The sequence below is a fragment of the Toxotes jaculatrix genome, chromosome 10 (assembly GCF_017976425.1).
Source record: "Toxotes jaculatrix isolate fToxJac2 chromosome 10, fToxJac2.pri, whole genome shotgun sequence".
In the NCBI taxonomy this organism is placed as follows: Eukaryota; Metazoa; Chordata; class Actinopteri; family Toxotidae; genus Toxotes; species Toxotes jaculatrix.
The window spans coordinates 23,974,791-23,987,169 of record NC_054403.1 but is presented as its reverse complement, the minus strand read 5'-3'; the positions used below and the strand labels follow the sequence as shown (position 1 = coordinate 23,987,169).

At 41.0% G+C, this 12,379-nt stretch overlaps 1 protein-coding gene across 1 annotated transcript; it reads right to left on the bottom strand.

Annotated features, from left to right (window-relative positions):
- Positions 1-2,471: 2,471 nt before the first annotated feature.
- On the bottom strand, positions 2,472-12,030 carry qdpra (quinoid dihydropteridine reductase a). Its single transcript, XM_041048545.1, has 7 exons — positions 11,854-12,030; positions 11,651-11,743; positions 10,495-10,591; positions 9,632-9,772; positions 6,927-7,035; positions 4,398-4,481; positions 2,472-3,650 (listed from the first exon to the last, which is right to left on the bottom strand). Exons 1-7 carry the CDS (start codon positions 11,935-11,937, stop codon positions 3,548-3,550), a joined length of 711 nt encoding a protein of 236 aa, XP_040904479.1. The 5' UTR covers positions 11,938-12,030; the 3' UTR covers positions 2,472-3,547.
- Positions 12,031-12,379: the final 349 nt, after the last annotated feature.

The following is a 12,379-nucleotide window of genomic DNA, read 5'->3' as shown; positions in this document are numbered from 1 at the left end:
GTGCTGTAAGTAATGTACATATTTAGTTACAAAAAAAAGCTGTTGTTTGCTGCTGAACATGTAAAACATTCTATTTTTCTCACATAATTACTTATAAGTTAATTTATTGTTGTGTTTTAACCAGTGTGGTGGGGAAATAAGCACAAAGGAAACATGATTATTAGAAAACATTACAGATGATGACCTTAACTTACTGTATATGTGTAGGACAGACGGACACACTATAGCATGAGATTAAATAAGTTGGCCACTGTTGCTATACTATATATATATATTCAGGTAGGTTCCCTTTAATATTTTTGATACAGTACAGTTTGTGGCACTGCTGGAAATAATGTAAATCACTGAGAATTACCATTACATGGTAATATCGGATGCATAGTCACAGAAAAAGTGGGTTTTTTTAAACATTTTTTGTTCTTTGAAAAGCTGACACATTCTTTTGTCTAGCATTCTGAATTTTATGCTTTTTAATCAGAAGATTTTTAGTAGCGAGATGACAGGAAACGAGGGGGAAGAGAGATGAGCAATATGCAACAAAGGTCATCAGGAGGATTTAAACCAGGGACACTGTGGTTTGTAATCAGCACCTAAACCCACAGGCCACCACCGCCACCAAGTTAACCACACACAGATCTCCACATATCGGTAGAACGGTAGAACATTTTTTTACCATATCAAAACATATATCAATATTATGACATAAAAATGTACATGCCCCCCCACTGCCCCAGTATGAGGTCCTGCTGACCTGATGTGACTGTGTTTCTTGTTTACCGCAAGTGAATGAGACATCAGATATTTTTAAATCAGATCAGTCATCCCGTGTATACTCACGGTCAGACTCTACAGCTGAGACGTGAGAAACGCACCACTGCAGCTTTAAAGACGAGTACCCTGGATAAATTCTCTTTAGCACACCACTGCACCTGTGACATACAAATAATTTGCTTCTCATAGGTTTACATTGCAGAGAACAATAGCATCTGTGGCACTGGGTGACAACTTATCTGCCCCAGCGGAAACAGGAACAACACGCTCTGTCTCAGCGGTAATCTTTGATCAGTTGAAACGCTTTCTGTGATAAACATTGACTCGATCCCCATGGGCAATCACTCTATAGTGCTGGCATCATGGGAGGTAATGTATGCATAGACATGTTGAATTCGCCTCGGGCTCTAATACACACATGCAAACCCACACACACAGCATACACAGCGAGAGATGAATTGCTACGCCACCTAGAATAAATACATATCAGCTACAGTGAGCTGGGGCGCTTTGCTCTTTCCTATTAATCCTCAGCATGGTGATTTATTGCAGTGTGCTTGTCAACAGCCATATAGTCCCCTGGAACTGTGGCCAGCCGGGAGAAATAGTGGAGTTTAAGACTAAGGCCCAGCAGCTGCCCCGTAGTCTATTTATGTGCATTCTGGTCCACACTGAGGGTGAATATATGGGTTGGTTGAACAACAACATTTTGTGCAAAGAGGAATGGGGGTGTAAAATAATCTATTCGTCATAATCCAACTTTTAAATTGATGTCTTCCCAGATGTCGCTGCTGTAGAGATTTGCATTTACCAAGGTGAAAGGCCTGGATGCTCAGCAATCAGTCCTGTGCAGGAGAGTGAATACTAAAGGGCCTCCTGTAAGTTATTTTTATACAGCGTATGCATGGCAGTGGGTATTCAGCTGCGAGTCTTAACTCATTCATTTAATTAATGCTATTCCACTGAAAAACACAGAGCTGCAGTGCAGCAGTGCAGGACTCTTATTAAATGGCACCATCTAGTGGTTGTTAATATACTATGGTCCTTTATTCTTTATCCTTTCAGGGGTAAGTTTGGTAATTCATTACAATGAGCAAGGGCACTGTAGTTTATACATACACTTGATAAGAAATATGTGTGTGTCTTTATAATTCCAAAAAATATATATATGATTCCAAGATTTGTGTATGATGCAGTCCTGTTTGTTTTTTTTTTTTTGTTTTTTTTAGTATTAAATTTAACATTTCCAATTTGAGGACAACAAGACAAACTGCAGCCAGTGTTCACTGTTCCCTGTATATAGCTCCATAAGCTAACTCCGTAGTGGTCTGGAAAGTTGACGTTTTTGGCATTTACAGACTTGTGTTGTGTCGTATGACTCATTTTCACAGCTGTATTAAATGTGACATATTTCTGTAGCACTGTTAGTAGAATGTACTTCCCATGGATGTTACCTATTTTGTTCCATTGGTGAAAAATCTTGAGGGCACTACATTTCATACATGCTGAACTCAGAATTCAGACACTAATAAAATGGCAGATGGTCAATAAAAAGCACTTTATAGAAAATAAGCAGTGTTAGCCCATGTGTTATATGATCGAAAGTTCTGGGACAGCTACTAAATGACCTTGCAGCGAGATTGTTTTATCAACTGCCGTTTCCAGTATCAGGAATGAACTTTAAACCTCAATTCGATCCATCATTTTGACTCATTTTATTGTGAATTTTGACACAGTCACAATACACGACTTAGAAAACCCATGGACCAGAGCACCTTTTTCATACCGCGCACACCAAGGACACTTGGACTTGATAGTTCCAAACATAAAATAAGGCCACTCCACTTTAAAGCGTATTGTACGTTTGAGAGAAGACAGCGGCTTTCTTCGACTCCGCAGTGGCAGAGGACCTTGAGGGACTCTAGGGAGCGCAAACTAAAAGGTCTACGGATCTCACACGCCACATAGGACTGACACTGTAGGTGTTGAATTTCATAGATGTTACAGAAAATTACTGAAGCTAATGTAGGTGTTAAGTAGTTGAAATGACAGGGGTCCTTATCAAAGAGAGGGAAGGTAAAATAAAGAAAAAGTAAACACAATGGCTCGTTCATTTTCTGCAATTTTCCACATTATAGTAATAACACGGTTATGAGACAGAATTACAATGGCAGAGTATCACAAATTTTATATGCATCTTAACTGGTGGCTGCTTCCACATTGGCCTGAGCACAAAGGACACATGTACACATTTTAATGACAATTTCACTTCACTGATGGCTGAAATTATTCTGAATACTTTACGTAAATCTTTGTGAAAGACTGAGAAGTTCACCCTTCAGTGTGCGTCCCAAACACGCTGATGGTGTGTTACTATTACTAAACATGTAATACAGTCTGATTGACTGCTACAGCGGGATAATTGTAGTGATCTACAGCTAGATGGCGCTGTGAGGCTGTATTTTCAAAGAAAGCCCCCCCTCCTCCTCTCCACCCCAAAACAAACCCATCTGGCGGTCTCCCCTCCACCTCCCTATTTTATTTAGCTCCTCTCTGTCACCATCTCTCTTCTTCACCTCCACACCTTCCAACCCTCTTCATCACTCCTCCTATCTCACTAACTCTCCTTCCCCATATCCTCCTCCTCTCTCCTCCAATCTCTATCTATCTCAGTGCTTCTCCATCATCTCATCTCTCCCTCCCTCTGCTTCCATCCATCTTTATCTCTCCCTCCCTACTAACCGCTATCACAGTCTCCACGGCTCCGCTCTGTCCTCTACTGAGTGGCCACAGCCTGGGTTTCGCCTCCGGAGGTCAGCAGCTGCATCAGGCTTCCCGACGCCGGCCGGTTCACCCCAGTGGCCCAGTTGAAAAAAATTCTGCAGGCAAACAAAGCAATGGGAGCAGATTTAGTGATTTTTATTGACGCATTCAAAGCCCCAACATTTCCATGTGTTTCTACACATCTATACTGCTCTGTAGTTTACAATGTCTTATATCCCTTTATACCTACCATTAAATAATCTCTGTGTCTAATCAAGACTGTCACAATGAGTTTCTGAATTTGTCAATGATAATAGTTTATGATTAATTTTCTTTTGAACTGCTAATTGATTCATCTGTTCTAGCTGAATCTCTCAAGTAATTATACTGTGTACTAGAGATAGGCTCAGGTGCAGGTTTTATGAATGAATGTTCTTTTTAAGGCCAGAGAGGTAAGTAGAGGACAAAGAGACCGGCACCTCCCTTCATTTCCCACCGCCCAGATTGTTTCTATTTCTGTCCTCAGACGCTCATCTGTTTCCTCAGGGATTATCAAACTGGATCAAATCCCATCTAATCTCCTCTGGTCTACACAGGGTGGACATCGACACGAACTTCTCTTGAAACGGACCCAGCATGCAGTGAGATGTTATAGTTCTAGAGTTATATTTAAGTCATAAAATGAATAACTAGAATCCTTCGAAAAGGACAAAGCAAAAGAAATCGGCCAACTCTTACAGCTATTCTGACGAAAACACATCTTTGTTGAACCATGGAAAACACTCATTTTCACAGCGTTCACTGCAGCCATGAAATAAGTAAGAAAAATCACACTATGAATCATTATTCGCTTCAGCACTCACTCTGCAATGTACTCCAGCGGTGTCCAGGAACTGAAATCTGCGTCAGGCATGAACTTCCTGTTCATCGGCGTATCCAAGGTAACCCTGCCAAATTAAGCCAGATGACAATCACGGTGAGTATGGAGCAGAGTCTGGGAGGCACAGAGGAAGGGGAGCTGGCTGCAGCATCTCCACACACACAAAGCACTGTCCACAGGGTTTGTGTTTCTGTTTTCATGTTTTCAAATTCATGACTTCAAATAGCACTTAGCAGTTCCACACGAAATGTTGATATTAACGTGCACTGTCCCTGTGTAATATGCTTTTAAGCAACCTTACATATTTCCCTATGTGCTGAATGTACTGTAGTATTTTTGGGGGAATCATAATTAATGATGTATAAGATTTGTGCTGTGCACAAATTCAAGTACAAGAACACACTGTTCTTTAAGCAGTATATGTGTGCAGAAAGATTGAAATATATATATTTACTACTGTTCTTTTATGCTTTTCTCACAGACATCATTCAGCCACAGGGGTTTTCTAACTGCAAGGGGAGCGTGAATTAGTCATAGTTTAGCCACTGATATGGACACTTATCGATAGGGTCAACAGTTAGAGCTGCAGCAGAAGGCGGGACAACACAGCTCATGGAGGCAATTAAGGTACTATAAAAACCCTTAGTGCTGGACTGGGGTAATTTGTGTTGAATATCACACTTTTCCTCTGAGCCATAATTCTGTCAATTCCAAACAGACAGAAACATATTTTTTAGCTTCAGTATGACTTACGTTTCCCATGGATATCAGCTGTGCTGATTTCCATCCATTGGTAACATCCATTAATTTTTTTTTCTCTTTTCATGTAGCACTGCTTTAAAAAACTGTGTTCATCTGTTATCTGGCTTTTCTCTGTCTTTTCGAATTGCCTTGTGCTGCCTTGTGTCTGAATGGCGTTATATAAATACACTTGCCTTGCCCTTTGCAGGAACACACTATACTTCTATACAGCGTTGGTATACGATGGTACAACAGCACAAGGGGGTTGGGGGATGGAGGCTGTAACAGAAACGCAAGTCATGGGGCTAATGCTGAACAGATGTGACAGCATGCTAGAGAGGCAGTCCTGCCTCATTTTGCTGGAAAATGCAACCAAAGAGAGAGCAGGAGCGAGAAACACCCCTGAAAATCCATTTATAGCCTCTCACGATGACAGTGCAAAAACACTGGTTTTAAATTCATTGAGCGAACAGATGGGGCGATGATGCAAAGGCTACTGTGCGCATCATTCATCTGAAACAGATCATGTGCACAAGCAGTGATATGTCGGGTGGAAATGGCAGCCTTATCCATCTTTTATCCCTGCAGCTTATCTTCACCTCCCACTTATCCATCGAACACAACAAAGGACTGTGTGGCACAGCTAATTTTACAACACAATAGCTTTCATCTTCAATCGTTTCCTGGCTGTGTGCAGTGTTGGTGTATTTAAAGCTGCAGTGTGTATGGTTTCTGTGTTACAGTAAATATACGCCACCTCTTTGTACCTAAAACACAAAATGTGGCTATAAAATAAAGGAACATGTATAGTTGTCCTGTTTTGTAATGAAGTTCTGATGCTGGATCAATTGTCTACCAACAAAAAGTAACACAGTGCAGAAGAATAAAACGTGATATCAAACAAGCAGTGAACAAGTGTTTCATCCAGGGAGGAAAACAAACAGAGCACTGTCATCTCTTTGTAACAGCATCAAGACTTTACACAAATTTGTTTTAAGGGCTTAAATCAATCACTATATTAATATCAACATGATTCAATCCATATATCGGATGCGAAATTGCATATAAAATATTTATAAAAATATTTATAAAAAATAATAATCAAATTATTATTTTTGGAATTATTTGTGCGACATACTGCACAAATAATTCCATCCAGGCAACCCGACTGCACCTTCTGGGTATCAACTGGGCCAAACATAAAAAAAACACAACAGATTTTTAAAAAGCTGTTTGGTTACCTTCCTGTGTCTGGTAAAGCAGGCAATCTGAGCAACAGCAGGCAAATTTATTAAGACTCAGTAGCAAGACTTTGTGGCAAAGTGCTTTTTTCCTTGTAAGGCGCTCTCTTGACCCTTAAAAAGGATCAAGGAAATGTATTTTTTGAGAGTCAAATACTGACATACGGATGGACAGAAAATATGTGAATTATGCTTCAGGTGTGGTTAAGAGGCTTCCCTGGATGTTGTGATATTTTTTGCTGGTTTGAGGTTTTAGTTGCCACTGGAATCGAGTGTAACAGCTGTGATTCCAAGCTGACTACAGATTCCATCCTCCATGTAAGAGCACGCTGTCCTGCCTACACAAGGTATGAATTTGAAACTCAAAATATAGGTTTTTGGTTGACTATTCCTTTAAAACCCCTTCCTGCTTCCCATTGGTCACACACCATGGTTTACATGTGCCACTGGAGAACTGTACTCACTGACTTCACAGCTAAATGTGCATCATGACCAAGTGTGTCCACACCACATTTCACTGCAGTACTTACGGAAGTATGGCCACAGCAGCGGCGTCTGACGGCAACCCGCTGTTTTTTGCTGCTAGACTCTGACACAGCTGGTGGACGGCAGCTTTGGCCATGCCGTAGCCTACCATGCCTGGAGATTACAGACAGAAAATTTCTCTTAGTGTCCTGGAGAAAATTCAGTTCGCAAAGGCAGCGCACACACACACACACACTACATCAAATGCATCACACACTGTGCCAGGGAGTGGACAACACTGATTTAGTAGAGAGAGGAGAGGACAAGCATCACTGAACCTATGGAAGGAACATCTTCAGACTTCAAAAACTGAAGTAGTATCAACATTAAATGCAACCCAGGTCTTCAAAATGTGGTTTAAATAAATCACACACAATTTACTAACTACACACAAAACATTCCTAACCACATATTCTCTTTGTCTGTTTTCCCACTGAATTTATCCATGAACCCAGCCTTTTAAAACTTGAAGGACTGTTCTGTAGCTTCAGCATCTGGAAGCAGTAAGTGCCTTTCCAAAGAATGCTAAGCATCTGTTTCCCCCCCTAAACCAATCTTATGACAGGCTTACAAAGAACTGACCAATGGAAACAAGGGGTGGTGACATGACTTTTCCGTCAAGCTTTTGTTTTTCTCTGAGGGCAAAGCCAAGATAATGCGGAGGGAAGCACGAGTTAGGGGTACCAGTCAGACAGAAGTCCAAAACTAGTAGATAGTGGTCAAAAGTTGTAGTTTTTGCAGATCAGTATTTTCTTGCACCAGCTAGTACAGTTTGTGTGAACAGCATCACAAACTTGACTCTGAGGTCAAGATTATTACAAACTCATTCACATGGTGGACACGGACATAGTCTAACAGAACAGTAATCACTTCAGGATATGAAACATGTCTTTGCTCACTGGCCAGAACATCTGGTCAGCCTCAGAATCATCTCCCATTTTCACCACTTTAGAGGATATTTTGAAGAGATTGAAGAAAAATGTTCTTTCATAAAACCGAGATCAACAACCTTCAATGCTTTTCTGTTTCCACGGCACAGATGATCTGGATTTGTCCAGCGCTTATTAACTCACTTTGTTTGATCACAGCAGGAGGAGGAAATGCACCTGTCAATGCTGTTTGTTATATTTCTTAATTTGGCTCTTGATGCTGACTCACATTTAATTAGACCTCACAGAAATGGGTTTGTGGAAACTGAGATGGTAAATTTCACACTTCTTTTGTGTTTAAAACACAAGCCCCAAGAGAACAATAGCTATAAGGTGCTTCAGTCTTTTTCAGTGTCTCACAGTTAACACACTCTGTCCATGTGGATAATGTGTGTGCTGCCACAACTGCTGAGTCATTCTCTTGCTAAGTCTGCAGCCAGTGAGCCTCTGGGCTCTGCGCTGACTGCTGAGCCAGGGTTTTACATTGTTGTAGAGTTGGATCTCAGCACATCACATGGTTGGCTTAGACACAGGGGAGGCAGGACATCACATGGCACCACACCAAAGGCTCTCTGTCACAGAGGCTGACGAGTTGGGCTGGAGTCACAAGGAGTCACATGGCTATAAAGATCAGATGATCATTTTTATTATTGATCAACTGAGCAATTGTTTTTTGATCAACTGATCACCCGATTAGTCTGTTTCGGAACATGCCGAAAAATGCCTGTGAAAATTTCCTACACTCACATAGTGACGTCTTCAAATGTCTTATTTCCCTGACAACAGAGAAATAATTATAATAATTATTGTCAACATTTGTGTTGATTAAAGCAAAATTATGAAACTATTTTACCTGAAAACAGCTTCAAAATCATTTTTGATGGTACACTGACTTGTAATGGGGAGAACGAAGCCTCTTTCATCCCACCTCCGCACCCCAAATGCCTGTTCTTGCACTTTGTGACTTTGGTTGAGCGGGTACGAGCCCCTGTGAGACGTGCATAAAGCTTTATGGGATTAAGTCACACACCAACAACTGTGGGTCTTCAGCTAGCTATAAGAAGAAGCTCGCTCGAAATTCGAAAATCTTAGTACAGATATCATGGCAAAGAGCCAAAGAGACTAGCCCAGTGGTGTACTGGCCATCAGGCATACTGGGACAAATCCCATTGGGGACATTTTTACCGGCCCCTGTCTGTCATTGGTGTTGCGCATGAAAGCATGCTGCATACGTGTCCTGGGACTGGCCATGTCATATGTATTGTACATGTGTAAGCATGAAGAGTAAGTATTTACCTGCTCTTGTTTAGAGTAGGTTAAAAAGAGCAAGCAGGTCAGACTTGAGTCAGTTACTCAAGGACACACAGAGACTAACATAGCTGCTGATGGACAGAACCGGCCATTTTGGGAATTGAACTATGGATTTTTTGTTTATGAAACAGACTCTCTAACCACCGAGTCCCACTGCTGCCCATGACCTCATTAGCTATTCTGTTTTTCTCCGCTTGTTTTGTTTCTGGGATCCATTTTATCGACACCTTTTCCCCTCACTGCTGTGATCTGTGTGAGCTTCTCCAAGCCTCTGATCAGTATGTCAATTCCCTGGTCAAAGCCCTGCAGCGCCTTTTATTACCTACATTATTTGAATTGGCTGGTTGGACAACAAAGATGTATGCACAATGTAGTCTCCAATAAGTCAAAGTCTGCCTGAAACCCTGAGGTGACACATGACCAAACCAGCTCACCATGATGAGAACGGTAAACACAAATGTGTGCCTTACCCCCGGTGCCTGACAGAGCCGCTTTAGCTCCGGCCAAAGTCAACAGTCCGCCTGGTTTCAGGTGCAGAGCAGCGAGGTGGCTGGAGATGGTGGAGGTCCACACACTCTGTTTCCACATTAGATCTGTGTTTTTGTATAAATCTGAGAGAAACATGGGGAAAAATATTATAAGGGAAAGCCTCATTTTCAGTTCTGTGGTATCTTAATATTTATTGAACATGCTTATTCCACAGATGCATCACATTACTATGTGTTGGCCTGTTCAGCATTTTGGGAAATTTGCTTATTTGCTTTCTGGCTCAGAGTTAGATGAGAATACCAACAACGTTCTCTATAGCCAGCAGCCAGTTAGCTTAGCCGAGCACAAAGACTGGAAACCTAGGGAAACAGCTAGCCTATCTCTGTCCAGCAAATTAATTAACACAGTATGTTTTCGAGGGGTGAGAGATGGATTTTGTTACCTTTAGATGGAGCCAAGCTAGCCATTTAACTAGCTAACCCTAACCCTGCAATGTAGTTTTTGATGATATGTTTGTCTGGTAGAATCAAACAGGCAACAGCAATTTTCTAGACACAGTAAAGTAGGCATAAAGGCCACTGAGATCCGATTTAAACTGAAAACTTCAAACTCACACTTTAACTGCCATGTTGTGTTTATAACATGATGTGACACAAAATACTAAATGGACATTTTAGCTCAGATTATTTTGTCACACTTCTGTCCCTAAAGTCAAGAATAAATTTACATCCTCAAATTACAAAATGCAATTTACTGAGCTTGCCTTCAAAATTAACCATGAATTGTCACAGGGAAATAAGCGGTTGATGATTAATGTTACAACAAACAAAAGCTGAACTCTGACCTTTGGAACTACATTTTCCTCCTGCCCATCCTCCTGCCACACACAAGATGGCATCTACTTTTTGTTCCCCTAGCAACTGGGCCACGTCTGCCGTCACCTGCACAGAGAGAGAGATAACTGTTAACATCTTTTCATAAAGCCTCAGGGCTTCCACACAAGATGAATGGCATTAAAATGTCAGCGTACACACCAGATGGAAATTTTTAATGCAGGCTCTATGCTGCGTTCAGGTCTACAAACAAAAGGGGGGCATTTGGATGAAGCATTTACAGCAGCCTCCATGTAAATACAGTGATTTCTGAATAACCTTCCAAGTCCAAGTGTGTTGATAAGATAGGATGACAAAATAGTAAGAATATAATAATTACATCAACTGTTGTGTTTTACATGTTTATTGATCTTGGAGTGATCTGTCCAGAGTATACCCTGTCTCCTGTCCAGTGCAAAGGGGGAAAGGCACATGTCCCCAGAGTGAAACAGCAGTATAGAACAGAAATACATAGATAATAGAAACAGACAGATAATAGAGGATCTGTCACAAGATTGTGAACTGACTATTTACGCCCATAAAAATGTTCATAGTGTAATTCTGAAGGCTGCAAAATTCTCTTACATGTAACAGAATGTGGACGCTTGTCATCAAAAAGGGCAACCAAACCAGTAAACCGGAAAATAATTATCACATTCATGCTGTCTCTTAACTAGAACTGAAATTAGTAGTTCTTTACTTGATCAAGTCGATCAACAGAACAATAATTGGCAACTATTTTGATTATCAATCATTTTTTTAAGCACAGAAAGAAAACAAAGTGAACAAAAATCCACATTCTCAGGTTCCTGACTCTTTTTTTTTATAATCAACAATGAAAAGCCCTACACGTATCAGATCAGCCTGGTGCGTGCAACCTTATTTTCCAATGCGCCCTGAACGCAGCATTAGCCTACACATTTCCTAGAAAAGCAACGTCGAACAAGTCAAAACAATAAATAAATAAAACAATAAACAAGTCACATTTAAAGGCTACTGGCTTCAAACGAAAGTCAGACTTTAGCTGCTGGTTGTAAACAGCTTTAATGGAGTCTGTTAGCTCTACAGTTTGACATGGTGTTAGGAAAACATACAACATGTGAGCGGTGTTGCTGTGTGCCGGCTCACCTGTTCCGCCTGCTCAGTGAAACAGTCGCTCATCTTCACTATCACGTTTTCATTAGCCTCCTCATTTGCAGCCATGTCGATGCAAGCGACCCACTGTTAATTTCATACAGAGGAAAAAAAAACCGGAGGTACTGTTAGCTTGTTGTTTAGCTCTACAGAGTGTTAGCATCCGCTGCAGGTTAGCCTCTGCCCTCATCACTCACCCATCCTTTGGATTTGAAGTGTTGGACAATGTTGGAGCCCAGAGCGCCTTTTCCACCGTACACGATCACCCGGTTTGCAGCCATGTCTCTGCTCTGGTTAGCGTTAAGCGGTGAGTGAGTGAGCTGTGGCTCAGCTTCACATTAATACACAGACCCCACAGACACAGAGGAGGAAGAGGCGTTTCTCTGGTTGTGCAACAAGTTGGCGGAACTAATGCTGCGTTCACAGACCGTCGGAGACAACACGATTTCAAGGTGAAGCAGGCAGTCGAGCGGGGTTTTTTTTCCTGTCTTGACACAGTTTGTTCTGGAGTTCTGGAGACCTTAGAAACACGATATCATTTAATGAGCAACTTTTTTATTTTGACAAAGCATATAAAATATTCTGAAACAAGAGTAGATGATAAGTGTATTTTTTTTTATTGTGATAGATATCAAGAACTGCGCAAAAATAATGCTATGAATATTTGTTATTTATTATTTAACTTCATAAATGCTGTAAACAGAAAAAAAACAAACTCAACAT